At 41.6% G+C, this 21,449-nt stretch overlaps 1 protein-coding gene across 6 annotated transcripts in view; it reads left to right on the top strand.

Annotated features, from left to right (window-relative positions):
* Positions 1 to 21,449, top strand: part of CARMIL3 (capping protein regulator and myosin 1 linker 3) — a 130,528-nt gene that overhangs the window by 74,250 nt on the left and 34,829 nt on the right. For all 6 annotated transcript variants that reach the window (XR_013224181.1, XM_077299197.1, XM_077299213.1 and 3 more), the window contains exons 8-20: positions 101 to 174; positions 258 to 333; positions 430 to 518; positions 987 to 1,081; positions 3,688 to 3,774; positions 3,960 to 4,069; positions 8,751 to 8,828; positions 9,033 to 9,109; positions 9,229 to 9,333; positions 9,882 to 9,951; positions 10,752 to 10,833; positions 12,010 to 12,106; positions 13,141 to 13,195. Coding sequence is in view for 5 of the 6 variants with exons in the window: in XM_077299197.1 (XP_077155312.1) it covers positions 101 to 174; positions 258 to 333; positions 430 to 518; positions 987 to 1,081; positions 3,688 to 3,774; positions 3,960 to 4,069; positions 8,751 to 8,828; positions 9,033 to 9,109; positions 9,229 to 9,333; positions 9,882 to 9,951; positions 10,752 to 10,833; positions 12,010 to 12,106; positions 13,141 to 13,195 (1,095 nt within the window). In the remaining variant the exon portion in view is untranslated. The remainder of the gene's footprint in view (positions 1 to 100; positions 175 to 257; positions 334 to 429; positions 519 to 986; positions 1,082 to 3,687; positions 3,775 to 3,959; positions 4,070 to 8,750; positions 8,829 to 9,032; positions 9,110 to 9,228; positions 9,334 to 9,881; positions 9,952 to 10,751; positions 10,834 to 12,009; positions 12,107 to 13,140; positions 13,196 to 21,449) is intronic.

The following is a 21,449-nucleotide window of genomic DNA, read 5'->3' as shown; positions in this document are numbered from 1 at the left end:
GTGTGATTTTATTCCCCTATGATAATATTTGCACACTGCTTTTTAGTACTGTACAGTTTATGCAAATTCTCCTGATTTGTTTCTTTGTGTCTTATTTCAGGATGTGGATATGATTTATCACTCTCAGGACAGTCGGGAATTTAACTTGCAAGATTTTAGCCATCTGGAAAGCAGGTCAGGCAAGAGAAGGAAGAAAAAGCCACCAGTACTCACTGGCCAGTATATTGCTCACAATATATCTTTCTGTTCCTCCGCAGGGACCTGGCTCTGGTTGTTGCAGCTCTGGCATATAATCAGTATTTTCTAAGGCTGCAGGCCGCAAATCTCAAATTGGTACATAGTAAATTAATGTTGCAAGTATTTCTGTTTTGTATGTGCTCTTCAAATGAGGATGCCTATATATTCCCTAATTTTCCTTTTCTAATCCAGGGATCGGAGGTGACAGAGCAAATCCTGCATTGCGTGGGCCGATCACAGCACCTAGAGGAGCTAATCCTAGAGGACTGCGGACTGAGAGCGTGAGAGAGGGAGACAGAGAAAGAGGGCTATATAGATGGGACTTCTTAGATAAGGGTAGAGAGGCAGATAGGAAAATATTGGGGGATATTGGAGGAAATCAAAGAAATTAGTAAATGAAAGTTATATATAGAGTTAATAAGTGGGTGAAAAAGAATGTGGGACTACAAGAGGTGGATAATGGGAGTTATTCTATCCAGACCAGGATATGGTGTGTGTATTTAATACTCACAGTGTTTGAAACTATAGTATTGTAAAAGACAAACTCATAATGGGGCATTGTATCTCACTGACACTGAAAATAAGAAAATCCAGCATGGCAGTGACTTAGAAATCGCAAACCGAGATGATGCTAGATGAGCTTTTTATCTGCAGCGGTACAGTACCCATTTCTCCTCTCCTTCCCTCTCTCTCTCACCCCTTATCACTTCTCTCCGTTCCTCCTCTCTCTGTCCCTCTCTCTCCTGCAGTGATTTTGCTCTCCGCTTGGCCTCTGTGTTGTCAGATAATGCTGCCTCCTCTTTGCATTCGCTGAACCTGTCACACAACCCGCTGGAAGACCGAGGTAATCCACCTGGGAAGGTCCAATATTTTCTGTTCCTTTCTGTGTACACAGCACAATACATATAATAATACATTACTACGTCACTTTAGTTGGCCCAATCTTCTATTTAAATTGTTCTTCATTTTGAATTAGTTGCGTGGGGTCCATTGGATCCCAAGCGAGTTTGTTTTCATCATATCTCCACAAATATGGAAGGCAGGTAACCATTAGTTTAGGTATCTTCCTAGCTCAGGTGCTTCTCCTTACTCAATGCATCGGGAGATGCGGTGTCGACTACACGTGCCACAGTGAGGTGTTTGAGATCCAACAGACCCCGTGCGACTAATAGCGTAGTACCTTTCTGAAACTCCTGTCAAAAGTCAATGTCATTTGTGTTTGAGATTTAGTGACTGAAAAACCAAAAACAAATGTGAAAATTGCAAGAAATGCATGTGCAATGAGCACCATAAGAAGATATGCTATTCTAGAGCATTATAATAGCTTGATTTTTTCATAGCAAATACGGTAAATAGATGTTAACATTTTTTGATTATCCTTTAGCCAAGTCAAAACTATTCTTTAATATATGTTGTTTATTTTTCGATATGAAGACTTGGGTCCCATGGAACCCACGCATCTAATGGCGAAAGTATTTAGACGCAACTAACTGAAGTTTTAAATGATTCTCAAAATAATGACTGAATTTCCAAGCTTCATTTTTTTCTTGGGATGCAGTCCATTCATGTTGCCCAAACCACATGCAGTATGGATCAAAACCTGGTTGCACGACTGCAGGCTGGTATGGTTTTTTTCTTATTATAATGTTCCAGCATTTGACTATGGGTGGTCATTTTTGTGCATTGTTATGGACAATGTTATGTAGAAATAGTTGCACATTATAAAGATAATTGGCAGGTAACATCCTACTGGCACCATGGGTACCACCGGTCTAAGGGAAAACATGGCATAAAGACCTGGCCAGGGACCTGCGAGGTGGCCCTTTCCCCATCCGGCTACTCTGTGTACCACTCTAGGTGAATGACAGGTCTCTCTCATGTGTGCACATAAGGATAGCCTTGTCAGTCACCCAGAGTGATGTGGTGAGAAGCCGACTGGGTGCAACACCGGACTGGTCAAGTCTCTACTATAGTCACCGTCTGGAACTTTAAATTATGTTTTCCCTAAAATGCCAGAGCATTTCAGAGAACAACATACGTGGCTGCAATCATGAAACCAGGCTCTTGTTCATGCTGTCTGTGGTTTGGTAACCATGAAATGACTGTCAGCTTATGGTACCCTTGGTGCCAGGCCAGCATGAAGTTATCCGCCTAATTAATTTTATAAAATGCTCCCACTTCTTTATAACATTGTCTCTAATGATGCACAAAATGACCTCTGATTAGCATATGTACCCTCTAGGTGGTCATGCGTTTTTTGGGACCCATAAAAAGAAGGCTCATTACTCCTTGCTATGTTTTGGGTCAATTTCCACTCTCTAAAGGAAAGAGAGCAGAAGCTCACATCACTGTCTTCTCATACAAGAGATAGAGAGGTATATTCACACAATCGTCAGTAAATATATAAACATAAGGCGACTCAAAATCATATTATTAATTTTGGAGGACAAAGAGTCAAAAAATGGCCCAAAAAGTAACATTAAAACATGTTTATTGATAATTCAACTTTGCATAAAAGCACATACATAGCACATATGGAAAAGACTTCATTTTGTGAAATAGTAAATTGTGACTGTGTCCATTGGTGCAACCAATACACCAGGGTCACAGATCAGGGCACGATTGTAATCATAGTATAAATTATATGTTGCAGCAATAAATAACAATGAACTCCATATATATGTGGAGAATTAAATCTGATGCATGGTAGCTAGAGTAAATATTAACAGCTAGTACTGGTGCTGACCGTATTACCATACATACATATGTGCCTTGCAACATATAGGGCATAAGAGTGTAAAAGCTATTTACCCATCAGTGTTCAGGTAAGCCCATCTGGATCCTGGATGTGTACCCCAACGCGCGTTTCGCGTCTGTGTATAACCGCTTCCTCAGGAAGCGGTTATACACAGACGCGAAACGCGCGTTGGGGTACACATCCAGGATCCAGACGGGCTTACCTGAACACTGATGGGTAACTAGCTTTTACACTCTTATGCCCTATATGTTGCAAGGCACATATGTATGTATGGTAATACGGTCAGCACCAGTACTAGATGTTAATATTTACTCTAGCTACCATGCATCAGATTTAATTCTCCACATATATATGGAGTTCATTGTTATTTATTGCTGCAACATATAATTTATACTATGATTACAATCGTGCCCTGATCTGTGAACCTGGTGTATTGGTTGCACCAATGGACACAGTCACAATTTACTATTTCACAAAATGAAGTCTTTTCCATATGTGCTATGTATGTGCTTTTATGCAAAGTTGAATTATCAATAAACATGTTTTAATGTTACTTTTGGGGCCATTTTTTGACTCTTTGTCCTCCAAAATTAATAAGAGATAGAGAGGGTAGAAAAAAGGGCCACCTCTTTTCAGGTAGATAAGTATAAGAAGTACATGCCTAGTTACAGAAAACCTTTTGTTGTCTTCAGGAATCTCTGCTCTCTCCCACCAATTCCTGTATTTTCATGCTGGCCTTCGGAGCCTCAATTTGAGCAAAACGAACATCACGGCTAGAGGTACAATAACATCCGACATCTCACTGCATGTAACAGTGGCACTGTGTTATAATGTCCTACTGTGCTTGCCTAAAGTGTGCTCTTGTTTGTGAGAAACTGGGCGATTGTGGCACTATGCGTGTGATAACCTGGCATGTGCAATGCTCTACATGTACGTACATTATTGTTGGCCTTTCTTTCTGTAGGAGCACTCTCTCTGTGTCAGTCTCTCTGCCAGAATGCTCTTTTCTCCTCCTCGTTGCACTCACTGACCCTCAGTAAGAACCCTGGACTTCTCGGGAGCGAGGAGACCAATGTGAGACTGACCCCTAACCACACCACCCAGATTTCAGCATGCATTTATAACCCTCACTTAATCTGTGATTTGTAGTGTAATTCTTCACTGTCTCTACATGTTATCTGCATGCAGGCCATTCCCTACAATTTGTGTGCCTTTTTCATGCACATCCCTTCATTTTTTTCCAGCCCACTTCTGACTATTTGTTACGCACTGTATCACACTATAAAATCTGGACACATCACATTTCCATCCAATACAACGATCTCGTTTGCTCATTTGTTCCTTTAGCATTTTCATTAATATTTTCACTTATTGTTTCTTCTCTACTGTACTTGCTTTTCTTTAAGGTACATATACAGTATATCATATCCACTCTTAGACATCTCGTAAGGGTCAGATCAGTAGGGCTGATCTCACTCACACATGCAGTAATCTTTCCATTAACGTTAGTACTTAGACCACTTGTTGTAGACCAGGGGTGCGCAATATGTGGTCCGGGGGCCATATGCAGCCCACAATGCCAGCAGCTTACAACAAAGAGTAGTTGGAAGCAGCTGAGGAGCAGGGACTAATGGTGCATGCACTGTGTAGACATCTATGGATGCCTCATACATCAAAAGAATGGGGTCTCTTAACCCATTTGGCACTCCAGAAAAGAGTCTGTGAATTAGACAGGAGGCCTTCCATGTCTGTGGCTCGCTCCACTATAGCTTATGAGAAGTGTGAAACTTTAGGCAGCAAGGACAAACCCTATATGCTCCGTTGTAGACAGCCAAGTGCACGAATGACGTCTTCATCATTACGGTATACGCACAGGTTTTATTGAGGATCTAGAAGCGGATTTTACTAAAAAAATCAGCATAAAATAAGCTTTTGATTGTGATTAATGTGAGCCCAACATATGGCCCATATGACACTGACATAGCTGTATCAATAAATGTAAGAATAGGAGACATAAAGAGTATGAACCTGGCATCATGGATGGAAAAATTAAGGTATCTTGTATCCTGTAAATTAGCAAATAATAGGCATATAACAGTATGAAAAGTGATCCTGAAAACCATCATTAAAAATGCATGTGTACTGAACACTCAGAAGCAGATGGGAAGACACGTGACTTAGTGTAACGTCCATCGTTGATCACCAGAACCACACTTTAATCAAACATGTTCCGTAGTCGGGAAGGGGTAAATGCAATTTGTACAATGTCTTTGATATAACTCAAAATCTACATTGGACAAACGTGGCCATATTAATAAACTGTAACAAAAAATGTCATCAGCTAAATCAAGATTAATAAAGAGCGCACTGTCTAGGATGGCAGGAGAAATGGGTTTAAGTGAAGAACAGTCAGTTGCAAACATAGACAAGTGGGGGCCCAACAGTACCAAATCAAAGTGGGCTACATGGTGCCAGATTTTGTCATCTAGGACCGGGATCTATGGGGTAAAGTTCCTCTTGTGCAGAGTGACATACCAGGTCAGAGTGAGGAGACTTGCACACCATGCATACTCCTCTGGGAAATAAAATATACAAATTGTCTCTTCAGATAGGAAGAGGACTAGAACTCTAGTGCCACCTATTGGAAGTAGCAATCCTAACAGTCAATATCCACCCTTTAATGAGCCATGCCACATGACTTAGGATAAAAGCCAAACCAGAATCTCAATTTGCAGACACTGTGTTTCAGGGTGTTGCCCCTCATCAGTGCAAAGTATGAGAACTGATTTGACTAGGTGAGAGGTTTAAGACTGGGACTAAAGGTACCGTTACACTAAACGACTTACCAACGATCACGACCAGCGATACGACCTGGCCGTGATCGTTGGTAAGTCGTTGTGAGGTCGCTGGGGAGCTGTCACACAGACAGCTCTCTCCAGTGACCAACGATCAGGGGAACGACTTCGGCATCATTGAAACTGTCTTCAACGATGCCGAAGTCCCCCTGCAGCACCCGGATAACCAGGGTAAACATCAGGTTACTAAGTGCAGGGCCGCGCTTAGTAACCTGATATTTACCCTGGTTACCATTGTAAAAGTAAAAAAAAAAAACAGTACATACTCACATTCTGATGTCTGTCACGTCCCCCGGCGTCCACTGGGTTACGCGCTGCTGCTCAGAGCTTCCTGCACTGAATGTGTCAGCGCCGGCAGTAAAGCAGAGCACAGCGGTGACATCACCGCTATGCTCTGCTTTACGGCCGGCGCTGACACAGTCAGTGCAGGAAGCTCTGAGCAGCAGCGCGTAACCCTGTGGACGCCGGGGGACGTGACAGACATCAGAATGTGAGTATGTACTGTTTTTTTTTTAACTTTTACAATGGTAACCAGGGTAAATATCGGGTTACTAAGCGCGGCCCTGCGCTTAGTAACCCGATATTTACCCTGGTTACAAGTGAACACATTGCTGGATCGGCGTCACACACGCCGATCCAGCGATGACAGCGGGTGATCAGCGACGAAATAAAGTTCTGGACTTCTAGCTCCGACCAGCGATATCACAGCGGGATCCAGATTGCTGCTGCGTGTCAAACACAACGAGATCGCTATCCAGGACGCTGCAACGTCACGGATCGTCGTCGTTATCGCTGCAAAGTCGCTTAGTGTGACGGTACCTTTAAGGGGTAATGTATCACCTTGTGGAAAGTGACATCTAGGACTGAAAGCTCTGATTCTTTTTCTCCGCGATGTCTTTTGCATGTTCTGTGGGACAATTCTGCATTCTTTTGTTAGATGACTAAAATCCTGCAATGGTTCTTGCCACTCAATAGCAGGTGGGACCACTTAGTACCATCTCTCTGGGGACCTCATAACAGCATGGTCTACCACTATAGTACACACAACCCTTCAAAGGAACCTGTCAGCTATCCTAAGATGTGTTTTAGTGAGCGACTGTATTACCGATGAAATAATTCTGGAGCATAGTTTCTGAGGACTTTGTGTTGTGGCATTCTTCTGTTATTCCACCTATTAAAAATGGATGAATACATTGACAGCTGAGTGCTACCAGATAGGGGCATGTCCCTAGACAACCTAGCACTATCTTGATCAGTGCTATGGATGGACAGAACCTTTTGACAAGGGGAATGTTAGCATCCAATTGTCATTTTATTCATGCATTTCTAGAAGGAATACTAGAGGAACAGTACAAAGCCAATCTTGGAATAAATGGCTCCTAAATTATTTAATAGGGAATACAATATTTGCTAACAAAAATAACTGTGATGGGTGGTGACATTTTCTCTTTAAAGATAGTAAAAATAAGATAATAAAAAGAAAATGAATGAGAAGAAAGGGAAAAAAATAGGGTAAGCTAGTTAGATGGAATTAGGAGCAAGTAGAATATGGCCAGCTATTAGGCACAGTCTGTAAGGAGAGAACAGACTATGCACAGTACTGCTATTGGACATATGGCTCTACATGTTGCAGTCATTAAAATCAAACACTAAATGAAGCAATGTTTTAGATAATTTAGATTGTAATTAAACTAATTTTCTACCACTTGTGATTGGTCCCAGTTTTTTAGCTGATGACGCTGCCAATTCTAGTGTAGATAGACAGTGGATATTGAAGTTACATTTTAACATCTACCATTACATACACATTAATGAGAAAAAAAACAGAAACAGTGTTGACCTGCAGCCATTCTGGTAATCTGTAGCGAAGCACCTTTTTATCATCTGCAGCTGTCTAATTGGAAGTGTGGCTGTAAATAGAAAATTGAGTTCTATGCCCCTGCAGCCACTATCTTCCAGTCATCAGGGTGGATCAGTGGCAGTGAACAGTCAGCACTCACTAGACAGTGAGCGTGGTGTAATCACATCCACCGCTCTGCAGCGTGTGTGCAGAACAAGCAGTTAGGCAAGGACTGATTACAGCATCAATGCCATCTGGATTGTAAGCGGCTACATGGAGAATATAACTTCATTTTCTCCCTGCAGCTGCACTTACAATAAGGATAGGTAGAGAAGACCGATTTCTCCACATCCGAGAAAAATGGTCCAGTTATTCTAATCAGAGTTTGATCAGAGTGGTATCAGTTTTTCTCGGGCGTGGGGAGTAAAAAATGTTTTTCCACCTTCTCCATTCTGTCTGATTCTAAAAATCACACTATACTAGGATGTTATCCGAGTGCGGTCCGATATATTTCACAGACCCATAACTTGCATTGCCGATTCTGATCCGACACTTAGATAAATATCAGTCATGCCTCTGATTTGTTTTCTGCGGACCACTCGGTCGGAGGAAAATTCGAACATGTGCCCCCTCCCACAGTATTAGGTAAGAGTGCTATCCCTGAAAACCAAAGATAGCACTTGTACAAGAAATGTGCATGAGCCCTTAGACTTCTGTGGATTTTTACAACAGTACTTACCACTATGGCTGCAGGTAAATATAAGTATTGGCCTGTCATACTCTACTACATGCATCACATTACCTTTTCTTACATCTTATCACATTTGATATCTTCTACAGTGTCTTTGCTATTTTTCTTTTTCCCTGCATGATTTCCTATCTTAAATATTTACATTGCTGTATATATATATATATGTGTATATATATATATATATATATATATATATATATATATATATATATATATATATATCCTTCCACTTATTGCTCAGATAACACATTAAACATCTAATTTCCCTGTGTCTCATTGCTTAATAACCACTAAATCTCTGTTTTCTAGGCACTTTACACTTTCTTGTCTCATCCAAATTCGTTGGTTTATTTGGATCTCTCAGGAACAGACTGTGCTGTGGACACTGTAAGAGAACGAAGCCAGTATATAAAGGATGGAAATAAGCCAAGTGTGGGAGTAGTGTTAGGGATATTAGTGGTGCATGATGTGGCTGGGGTTGTGTAGAGCAACTGTTTGGCGAGAGTTGGCTGAGAACTATCAATTAATAATTGTAGAGGAATGAATATACTAAACAAGTTTAAATAACTTGAGAATATTCCTTTTCTTCAGATCTTTGGTGCATTAGCTCTTGGTTGTTGCTCCTGTCTATCACATCTCGATCTCTCTAAGAATTCTCTCTCGCATCGGTGAGCGTCTACTACATTTCTCAGTATCTCCTAGACTATTATTAGCAATAAATTAGACTATGATACTTTACACAAAGAGTGTGATGTGGTTTATCTCAACTATATTTCCTTTCTAACAGAAGAACACCAGAGACATTGCCATCTGTGGAGAAATTTTTTGGCAGCTCATTGTCACTGTCCCATATATCATTAAGTGGAACCAAAGTGCCCCCAGAACTTTTAAGGTAAGAAATTAAGTCTTTCTGTTTTGTGAACCCACTACTGCATTAGATGAGATCTAATAGAAGAAAAGACTAATCACATCTGAAAAATAAAAATTTGGTCTAGATCAATTTCAATTTTTACCAAACGTTCCTACAACTATCTCTGAAATTTACTCTGACCGTAATGTACAGTACAGTATATGATCAGTTTTACTTGGTAGCAAAGTTCCAAAAGTCTCCGATGATATGATATCTACAGCTCCATGTGAATTTGAAAGATATTACTTGTGCAGAACCACCAGATACCAAGCAAAAAATGTTTATTAATAATACAAGAGATGTGTTAAAAAGTGCAGATGGTAAAAAAAAATGCAGCCACCTCGTGACAACACTGATCACTTTGCACTACCCAAGGTTTCGCCAACAATACTGGCTTCTACCGAGGAGTAAAATAGTTTTTTTTTTTTAAAGAACTACCCATATAAAAGATTGACTTAATATTGAAAAACGACATAATAATATAAGATTTTTTTGGCAATTCATCTGCCATGCTTGTTTTCTTTATGCAGAGCCATGCTTCAGGGGCTGTGTTCCAATACTCACCTGCAGGATGTTCACATTGACTTAAGCAGCTGTGAAGTAAGTGCAAGTGTGTCAGATATTGAAACAATACCAAAGTGTTATTCAAAAAGTTCTAGTTGCGTTTTTGCCACACTTTTTTCCCCCGTTTTTGCTGCGGAAGAAACCTAGCGGTTGACAGTACCAGCAAAGTGAATGAGATTTCTGAAATCTGATGCGCATGCTGCTTATTTTTTCAGTGCAGATTTGGACCTTCAAAGCTCCAAATGAATGGCAAAAAACCTAAGTAAAAAAAACGCAGCAAAAAGGCACACAAAAATGCCGCAAAAATGTGTGTTTTTCCAATACTTTGGTTTCTACAGCAGAAAAATCTTCTGCTGCAAATACTAAACCCTAACAAAGATTGTTGACCATGCCAGACCCATCAGGGGTCTCTATAGCTAGCCACTCCAGTTACATGTACTGTATATAGCTAGAAAAAAATGTACAAAATATAAAATAATCAGCAATCGACAGACATTTTTTAAAGTGGAGAACATTATACATTGAGTATGTTTCACTGGCCCTAAACTAGAGAGTTTACACTACATTTCATAGTTTTCTGTGTAGAAAAATAATTGTCATTGATTCTGTATGCCATTTGTGAAGCTCTAGTAAATTAAGGAGATTTGTGAAGCTGCCACATGCGTTTTTGGTTGTTGTCCGGACTCTTCAATAGTTAATGTTTAGTTATTTAGCAAATTTTCGATTCAGGACTCCCAGATTTTTCAAAAGCTAGTATAGCTGAAGGCAGAATTAACTAAATTATACGTTATTCTTTCATTTTCAAGAAATGTGTTACTTTTATGCTATTTTTCTAGCTGCGGTCTGCAGGTGCACAGATATTACAGGAACTTTTCCCTCCAGTCAGCAGTGTTGGGAGTCTGAATATATCTGATAATGGTGAGAAAATATGGTCTGATGTCATTTTTAAAAATTTTAACTCCAAATGCTAAGCCTCATTTTAGAGTGCCATTTCCTATTCTGTAATTTTAATAGACATATATATATATATATATATATATATACATATATATATACGTCAAAAAATTAGAATATCATCAAAAAGTTAATTTATTTCAGTTCCTCAATACAAGACGTGAAACTCATATATTATATAGAGTCATTACAAACAGAGTGATCTAGTTCAAGTGTTTATTTTTGTTAATGTTGATGATTATGGCTTACGGCCAATGAAAACCCAAAAGTCATTATCTCAGTAAATTAGAATAATTAACAAAAAAACACCTGCAAAGCGTTTAAAAAGGTCGGTTTCAGTAGGCTCCACAATCATGGGGAAGACTGCTGACTTGATAGATGTCCAGAAGGCAGTCATTGACACACTGAACAAGGTGGGTAAGCCACAAAAGGTCATTGCTAAAGAAGCTGCATGGGTAGCCTATATGGATCATATACTTGATCTTTCCATTCGCAGTCAGAGATGGGGGCAGTTCACTTTCTTCCCCTCCCTGCACAGTGACCTCTGTTCCATGTAGTTGCTGTAAAGCATGACTCTGATTGCAGTTAAAGGTGTTGTCCATTACTCGTACAACCCTTTCTCAATTGCTATATTTCCCCTATTAGAATAACAATAGTCTATACTTACATCTGCTTCTTTTGCGGTTCCGGTGATGGCAGCTCTGGCTCTCCCGAGGCTTGGGTGACTTTGATATGTCATGTGGGCCCTGCCGCCAATTAGCAGCCTCTTCACTTCCTTCAGACAAAACTGACACCCGGAAGAAAATAGTGCTGTTGCTGCTCTCTGACCTCTTCTGGATGTCACTTACATATGAAGGAAGTGAGAGTGAAGCAGTGATTAGCACCGGATGTAAGTATACGAGAAAGAGTTGTCCGAGAAGTGTATAACCTCTTTATCAGAGTAGAAGAGCAGCTCTGGCAAGATTGCCACCCCCATGACCAAGTGCAGAAAATAAAGATAACAAAATGAAAACAGATGAGCAATGAATATTGTTTCAGTATTTGCTTTTAATTAGTAATAAAATATAGGCCATACATTCCCTCTAACTGCCTGCTTATTCATAGGTCTGTACCATTGATTTGTTTCTTGTGTTCCATTAGGATTAGACTCTCATTTACTCTCCCTTGTCCCTGCTCTGGGCAGAAGTAGACATCTTAAACACCTTTCGCTTGGCAGAAACTTCTCAGTTAAGTCACGGTGAGAATTTATTATACAGTGATGACTATGACACCTGGGGTTTCCACTATTATTGTCAGGTATGCTGAATACTAGGTAAAGTGTACACCTGGAAATGATTGAAACAAACTACCGTAAAACACAAACCTAGCAGTCACATAGTTAGTAAGTGTAGTTGACAGTCTGCAGTGGTTTTAACACGCTCCTGAAACATTTTGACACAATTTATACCTTCCAATTCTCAATGAGTTAGTGAAATGTAAAATAAGGAAACAAAATCCAAGATGACATTAGTGTGCTCATGTTTAAAGGAGTTGCTCGGAGAATATCGGAGCTTATTTTAATTATTAAAAAAGGGTATTAAAAAAAGAAGCAATAGACACCCTCACTTACCACCCTTTTCCCCTGACTCCCGATCTTACACTTCCCCAATCCTTGCCGGTCTCTACTTTCTGGTTCAGTCTTAATAGACAGGAAACCATGGGAAATCTCATTTCAGCCAATCACTGGTTGCACTAGTGACCCGCCTCTGCCAATAATTCACGGTCATTTGCAGCCATTTCCGGTGTGGAACCACAGGACTTGAAAGAAGAGACTGGCTTGGTCTACTTTATCTTATGGGCAACCATTAAACTTATTTAGTGCTATAATAGCAAGTTTCTACTGCCTCCTCCTACTTTTCAAAGGCAATGCAGTCTAAGCTCTCCCAAACTTTTTTATGGTCTAAGTTTAAGAGGAGATAAAATTGATATTGTGTGGAAAAAATCTAGAAGACTGGTTTTGTACCATCATCCCAATGATTGCCCTGACAGTGCAAAGGCAGGACATTGTGGTTGTCAATTGTACCTGTTAACAAATCTACAAAACAACATGTTAGAATGCAAGAGTTGGTGAAAAGAAAGAAGCATTAAAATATAAGATAGTTGCCATATGGGATCTTGTCTCTAAGGTATTCACAAAGTGAAAGTGTTAATGTTTCTGTATTCCCTGCACTTGGACCAGTAACCACTGCAGTTATTAATGAAAGCCTGTTTCTTCTGTAACCTTGCACATAGGGTCCTAGAGGATGTTCTTCAAAGAATTGTGAATGTTCTTCAGGATGAAGACTGTGTGAGTACCACTGATATACCTGACCCAAGTGAAAGGCTGTACAATAGATACATTAATAGCATGGTCCCAATTCTATGGGACTTCACCATGTTTTAAAATCTGTCACTTCGTGTTGACTATTTGCACAATTTTATAATCTTGGATACAGTGGGGAAAATAAGTATTTGATACACTGCCAATTCTGCAACTTTTCCCACCTACAAAGAATGGAGAGATCTGTAATATTTATTGTAGGCACACTTCAACTGTGAGAGGCGAATATAAAAATTAAAACCAGAAAATCACATTCTATGATTTAAAATAAGTAAATTGCATTTTATTGCATGAAATAAGTATTTGATCACCAAGAATTCTGGCTCTCACAGACCTGTTAGTTTTTCTTTAACAATCCCATCTACTCTGCACTCATTACCTGTATAAATTGAACCTGTTTTAACTCGTCACCTGTATAAAAGACACCTGTCCACACACTCAATGACACTCCAACCTTTCCACCATGGCTAAGACCAAAGAGCTTTTTAACGATACCAGGGACAATATTATAGACCTGCACAAGGCTGGGATGGGCTACAGGACAATAGGCAAACAGCTTGGTGAGAAGGCAACAACTGTTAGCACAATTATTAGATAATGGAAGAAACATAAGATGTCAGTCTCGCTCGGTCTAGGGCTCCATGCAAGATCTCGCCTTGGGGTTAAGAATGATTTTGAGAAAGGTCATGAATAAGTCCATAAATACACAGGAGGTCCTGGTCAATGACCTGAAGAGAGCTGGGACCACAGTCTCAAACATTACCGTTAATAAAGCACTATGCCGTCATGGATTAAAATCCTGTAGGGCACTAAAGGTCCCCCTGCTCACCCCAGCACATGTCCAAGCCAGTTTGAAGTTCACCATTGACCATCTGGATGATCCAGAGAAGGTATGGGAGAAGATGATGTGATAAAATGAGACCAAAATAAAACGTTTTGGTATCAACTCCACTCGCCGTGTTTGGATGAAGAAAAAGGATGAATGGGGGCGTGGCCTAGCGAGCTATGTGAGCGGACGTGTGTCGGGTCTCTCTCCCCGCACCGCTCTTAAAACTTACCCTTTAAGGCGCCGCCGAACGCCAAAACCGGGCAGTGCAGCACTGCAGGACCCCAGCGAACGGAGGAGAGCACCGGGGATAGTGAGCGGTGAGGAGCGGCGATGCCACGCCGTAAACAGTCGGCGCCTGCGGCAGGCACGAAAATCCAAGATGGCGCCGTGGCAGAGGAGGACGCAGCCAGGGCCAGCGCTTCATACCGCCGGAGGCTGGAGGTAATAGCCAGGCTGGAGCGGTTCGCCCGCACTGAGGAGGGGGGTGCCCTGCTGCTGGATGCTGAGGGGCCTGGAGAGGAGATCCCGCAGAGGAGGGGAGGACAATCTCAGTGAGGTGGAGGAGCAGCGTTCCCCAGGAAGGATGCAGGAGGTGCACAGTGCTGGCAATATGACACCTGCTGCTAGCCCGGTGCAGTCTAATGATTTTGATGGTGTGGAGCAAGCAAATATGGGGGAACCAACATTGCAGGACATTTTTTCTGTTGTTACATACTGCAAATCTGCCCTGGCTGCGCTGAACATAAGGGTGGATGACTTAAAAGTTGAAATGAAGTCCCTTAACTCTGCTATGCGTAAGGTGGAAAAAAGAGTGGAGGTGGTGGAGGAACGTGTGGACAGTGTGGAGGATCAGACAAACGAACTGCTAAAAAGAGAAAAGAAATATATTCAACGTATTGCAGAATTGGAATTTAAAACAGATGACCTGGAAAACCGTTCCCGAAGGAACAATTTAAGAATAATTGGGGTGCCGGAGAAGGTGGAGGGGAATAATCCCACTGACTACATTGAGGCATGGCTTAAAAACTCGGTGGGCGGTGTAGACCTCACCAACCATTTTGCGGTGGCAGAGATCTGGGGGAGACGTCACTCACTTACTATGTTTCTTTAGGGATATGGGAGGGGATGTTAATATTATAAGTTGGAATGTCAGGGGGTTGGCGGACGCTACTAAGCATGCGGCAATATTTCAGTACCTACTGAAACAGAGGCCCTCGGTGATATGCCTGCAAGAAACCCATTTAGTGACGGAAAAAGTTGATATGTTACAGAAGCGATGGGTACGCAAGGTGTATCACTCGACGTTCTCTAATTATGCAAGAGGGGTGTCAGTTTTGATTCATACGAATACCCCATTTGAAGAAATTGAGGTTAAAATTGACACAGATGGTCAATATGTTCTTTTAGTGTGTAAAATCTTTAATCGTTTGATCTGCATTGTTTCACTATATATACCTCTGCCATACTCTGTCTATCCTACAACAAACAATGAAGTAAATAGTCCCATACAAAAATATTAAAAAATTGTAACAATAGTTTTATTAACAATCATAAAGTAGATACAGACTAACAAAACAAGGTCCAGAAATGATGCAAGTACAGAGGACACAAGCTACTGAAATCGCAATATGGGATAAACAAACGGATCACTAAGTCCTACAAAAAAGTGCTTAGTGCAAGATAAAGTGCCAGGGTATATGCAGCTAAATCCCTATCAGTGCTGAAGTCTCTATGTAAAAATCATGCCATACAGCTGATCAAAAGGAAATAGAGAGGAGAAGTGTGCCGCTCATCTTACCCATGAATATATGCCAGTAGTGTGTCTCCAGCAGCCCTCCAACAACTCCATTGTTTGTTGTAGGATAGGTAGTTTCGGAGTGTCCTTGTGATAGCGATATTGTCCAATGTATAGGGTATATTATCCCGGTACTTGTTTCTAAGATATGCATCAGTGGTATCTGCTCTCTGCCATACTCTGGTAGGAAAATTCAGGATATACTGGAGTTTGAGAGGATGGGTGCTGGGAGATGTAAACAATATAGCCAATGACCACTGGGATAAGAGCAACCACGCTTTGCTGCGCAGAGACGGCAATGATACTCCTTTTGGAAACTGTTGTGAATTCTGCTCTTGGGCTCCCTCCGGTGGTTGTTGGTGGTAGTGCAGTTGTCTTGGGGTTGTAATCTGGGCAGGTGTTTCTGCTGATTGCAGCTCTATTAGGTATTTAGGTGTGCAGGATCCATGAGTCCATGCCAGTTGTCCATTGTACTTGGAGGGATTGCATCTCTCTCTGGCTCCTCATGCCCTGCTGCCAATTCAGCCAAGATAAGTGTCTGGTTTTTTTGTCTCTGTGCACACATGCAGTGTGCTTGCAATTCAGTGCAATTTATTGTGTCTTTGTCCAGCTTAGACTTTGTTTGGATTTTTCAGTCATGCTGGATTCTCAGGAGATGCAGATATACTTTCTATGTCTTTAGTTAGATGTGGAATATTTGTATTATCTGCTGTGGATGTTTTTAGGATTTTAATACTGACCGCTTAGAATTCTGTCCTATCCTTTTCTATTTAGCTAGAAGTGCCTCTTTTGCTAAATCCTGTTTTTCTGCCTGCGTGTGTCTTTCCTCTTATACTCACAGTCAATATTTGTGGGGGGCTGCCTATCCTTTGGGGTTCTGCTCTGAGGCAAGATAGAATTCCCATTTCCATCTATAGGGGTATTTAGTCCTCCGGCTGTGTCGAGATGTCTAGGACGTGTTAGGTACATCCCACGGCTACTTCTAGTTGTGGTGTTAGTTTAGGGTTTGCGGTCAGTACAGGTACCACCTACTCCTGAGAAAGTCTCTCATGCGACTCCAAGGTCACCAGATCATAACAGGAAACTATCTTAGAGAAATAGGGTGGATTGACTTATGGCGGGTTCGCAATGTTAATATATACTCTTGCTCCTGCTATTCGACTACCTACGGCTCTATGTCACGAATTGATATCGCCCTGGGTAATGAGGGGATGAACGAATTGCTAAGCAGGGTGGAATATAGCCCTAGGATTTTATCAGATCATAGCCCGGTTCAGGTTTCTCTGAAGTTGTCGGATCAGGCTGGATCGGAGAGGATGAGTTGGAAAATTCACCCCTCCTGGCTACAACTTTTGGACATGGAAAGGGTGGGGGCAGAGATTGAGGAATTTTTTAAGATTAATGAAGGTAGTGCTGAACGCCATGTAGTGTGGGATACTATGAAAGCGTATTTAAGGGGAATTTTGTTCTGAGACATCTCAAGACATAAGACGAAGACTAGAGTACAGGATTAAGCTGTCTTGGAGGAACTGAAAGCAGCGGAGGTGGCACTGGGTAACCATAGCACTAGGGAGTCTCAGAGCCGTATGAGGATGGCTCAGCAGGATGTAATCGGCTATACTTGAGAAAGGCGGAGAAGTTGCGGGCTTTTCAAAAAGAAACTTTTTATTCAGAAGGGGAAAAGGTGGGACATTTACTTTCGGTAGTGGCTTCCGCACAGAGGGGTTCCTCGCATGTCTACTCCATAAAAACTGAGGATGGAACTCTGGTTACTAGGGGGGAGCAAATCTTGGAAGTTTAGAAAATTCTATGGGAAGTTATATACTTCTAGTGTGGGGAGGGGGTCTGAGGACATGACCAGGTACTTGGAGGGAATTGATCTGCCTAGGTTGAGCAGAGAGGAATGTGAGTTGTTGGAGGAGCCGATTGGGGAGGAAGAATTGGGGGCTGCTTTAGCGGGCGTCGCTGGGGGTAAGGCTCCGGGGGCGGATGGTATTCCAGCTGAGGTCTATAAGATTTTGAAAGAAACTTTGTTGACCAAATTGGCCGATGTGTTCAATAGTTCGTTGGAAAGAGGGGAGCTACCTTTGTCAATGAGAGAGGCTAATTTGGTGGTCATCCCTAAAGCCGACAAGGACTTACAGCTACCAGAATCCTATAGACCAATATCACTTCTGACGGCTGACATTAAAATTTTGGCAAAAGCATTGGCAAATAGGTTGACTCGGGTGATTGACAAACTGGTTCACCCAGATCAGTCAGGCTTTATGCCCAACAAATCAACGGCACTCAATCTGAGAAGGTTGTTTTTAAATTTGCAAATTCCATCCGACAATGTCTGTCAAAGGGTTGTGGTATCTTTAGATGCCCATAAGGCTTTTGATTGCGTGGAGTGGAGGTACCTGTGGTCGGTGCTGGATCGATTGGGGTTTGGACCTAGATTCATCTCTTGGGTGCGGCTGTTGTACTCTTCTCCAGTGGCAAAAATTAGAGTTAATAACGCTCTCTCTGAGACTTTTTCTTTGACTAGGGGAACTAGACAGGGTTGCCCTTTGTCCCCGTTACTTTTTGCCCTGGCGGTGGAGCCCCTGGCTGCCAAAATAAGAGGGTCCCGGGAGGTGAGAGGTTTTATGTACGGGGACTCAGAGGAAAAAATAGCGTTATATGCTGATGATATTTTACTTTTCTTGGAGGATTCTGAGGAGACCCTGGATAGGGCGGAGGCCATCATTGAGGAATTTGGGAGCTATTTGGGACTGAGGATCAATTGGGACAAATCCAATATGATGCTGATAGATGGGGATTTTGGAGATAGTGAAATGAGGGATTCTTCTGCAAAGCTGAGGCTGGTTGATAAATTCAAATATCTTGGGATCCAGATTGCTCTCCCTTTGACTAGTTTTGAGGAACTGAACTTGGTACCACTTTTGCGGAAAATATGCACTGAAATCCAGGCGTGGAAAAAACTACACTTATCGGTAATCGGTAGGGTAAATCTTATAAAGATGATTGTGATGCCGCAACTTCTTTATGTGTTACATAATTCCCCTATCTGGATATCGCAGAATAGATTTCGTAGGATCAGATCCTTGTTTGGAGAGCTGATCTGGGGGGGGGAAAGCCCCAGATTTAAACAGGAAATTTTACAAAGGCTGAAGACGGAGGGTGGGTTGGCGCTCCCTAATCCTTGGTTATACTTTTTGGCATCACAGTGTCAGCATCTTAGGGGATGGGGCGAGGAGTCTGGTTGGGAGCGGGCACCACGTAGTCTGAAGACACTGATGGGGTTGAAAGTATTGAGTGAGGGTCTGGAGGGTGGACATTTCCGGGAGAAAGGTTCTAAATTCTGCACTATTAGGCTTATCCATAAGGTCTGGGACAAAGTAAAGGGAATTAGGGGAGTGAGGGCACTTACTAGGTTCTCACCCATTTGGAATAACTGTTTTCTACAGGATTTCAGACAGATGCCAGGATTCCATGTATGGAAGGAGGCAGGCATTTCTCGGATGGGACAAATTCTACATCGGGGCAAAATTAAGAAGTTCGAGGAACTGCAGGAAGAATTTTTACTGCCAAACTCTGAGGCATATCAGTATAGCCGCATCTCTCATGCGTTTCAGGCACAGTGTAGGAGAGGGCCTGTGGAGATTCAGGTTGACCTTATGCTGGATTTTACCCTTACGGGGGGAGGCACGAAGGGAGCGATCTCGGGAATATATGAGTTCCTTTTATTCTCTTTCTTAGAAGGGCACCCTATTAGAGCTAGAGCGAAATGGGAAAAGGACCTGGGGGTGATTGACAATGATCGTTGGGATTCAATATTGGAATACGTGCCCAGGATCTCGATGAGTGAGCCTGGGAGGTTGTCACAACTATTTGTTATCCATAGGGGTTACAAAACTCCAGACATGTTATTAAAGGCTGGTCTGAGACCCAATTCAGAATGCCCTAGGTGCTCGCAGTCCGAGGCGGGTATCCTCCATATGATGTGGCAATGTCCCAGGCTGTCCTCCTTTTGGATAGTGGTGCTGAGCAAAGTGGGACTGACATATAATTGCTCTATACCGCGAGATCCCTTGGTATGTGTTCTAGGGTACGTAGAAGAGATTGTAACTGACAATTTGTATAAAATGGTTATTGCTAGATTGCTGTTTATTGCGCGTAAACTGATCGCCAGGTTCTGGATTAGGGAAGAGCCACCAACAAGAAGAGACTTCATGATGCAAGTGGATTATATTGTTGCTTTGGAGAAGGGTATCTACTGTAAGAGAAACAAGATGGACCTCTTCAACCGGTTGTGGAATCCTTGGCTTGAGTCAGCTTGATTTAAGTGGCCTTGTTCCTGTGCTTGGACCTCTGGCTCTCTCGGGAGTGTTAATAATAATAATAATAATAATTTTATTTATATAGCGCCAACATATTCCGCAGCGCTTTACAACTTATAGAGGGGACTTATACAGACAATAGACATTACAGCATAACAGAAATCACAGTTCAAAACAGATACCAGTAGGAATGAGGGCCCTGCTCACAAGCTTACAATCTATGAGGAAAAGGGGAGACACGAGAGGTGGATATAGACATAGGTGGACATAGAGTGTTATTGATATGCTATCTTCCTCTTCTTTTCTCTTTTATATATGTACGATGTAGCGGACTGGGGCGGCTCTTGTCAGGTCTCTAAAGGGTGGGAGTTCGGTTCGTGGATAAAATGTTTCCTAAAAAGTTACATTATATATGTTTACTGTTTACAGTAATGCAATTTCCATGTATCATCCTTATTGATCAATAAAAATTTATCTGATTAAAAAAAAAGAAAAAGGATGAATACAACCCCGAAAAACACCATCCCAACAGTGAAGAATTTTGGGGAAATATCATACTTTGGGGTACTTTTCTGCAAAGGAGACAGGACAACTGCTCTGTATTGAAGGGAATAAGGATGGAGTCCTTGTATTGCAAGATCTTGGCCAACAACCTCCTTCCTTCAGTAAGAGCATTGAAGATGGTTTGTGGCTGGATCTTCCAGCATGACAATGACCCGAAACACACAGCCAGGGCAACTAAGGAGTGGCTAAGTAAGAAGCATTTCAAGGTCCTGGAGTGGCCTAGCCAGCTCCAAACTTGAACCCAATAGAACATTTTTGGTGGGAGCTGAAACCCACTGTTGCCCAGTGACAGCCCTAAAACCTAAAAGATGTGGAGAAGATCTGTATGGAGGAGTGGGGCAAAATCACTGCTGCAGTGTGTGCAAACTTGGTCAAAAACTGCAGGAAACGTCTGACTTCTGTAATTGCAAAGGTTTCTGTACCAAATATTAAGTTCTGGTTTTCTATTGTATCAATTACTTATTTTATACAATAAAATGCTAACCAATTATGTAAAGATCATACAATGTGTTTGTCTGGATTTTTTTTTACTTTCCGTCTCTCACAGTTGAAGTGTACCTACAATAAAAATTACTGACCTCTCCATTCTTTGTAGGTGGGGAAACTTGCAAAATCAGCAGTGTATCAAATACTTATTTTCCCCGCTGTATATATCAACTTTTTTAATACAAAATTGAAAATTTGAATTCTATTTAAACCTGCAATTGT

The sequence above is a fragment of the Ranitomeya variabilis genome, chromosome 1 (assembly GCF_051348905.1).
Source record: "Ranitomeya variabilis isolate aRanVar5 chromosome 1, aRanVar5.hap1, whole genome shotgun sequence".
NCBI lineage: Eukaryota > Metazoa > Chordata > Amphibia > Anura > Dendrobatidae > Ranitomeya > Ranitomeya variabilis.
Note: the sequence above shows the minus strand (reverse complement) of the source record. Positions and strands in the feature narration are given on the sequence as shown.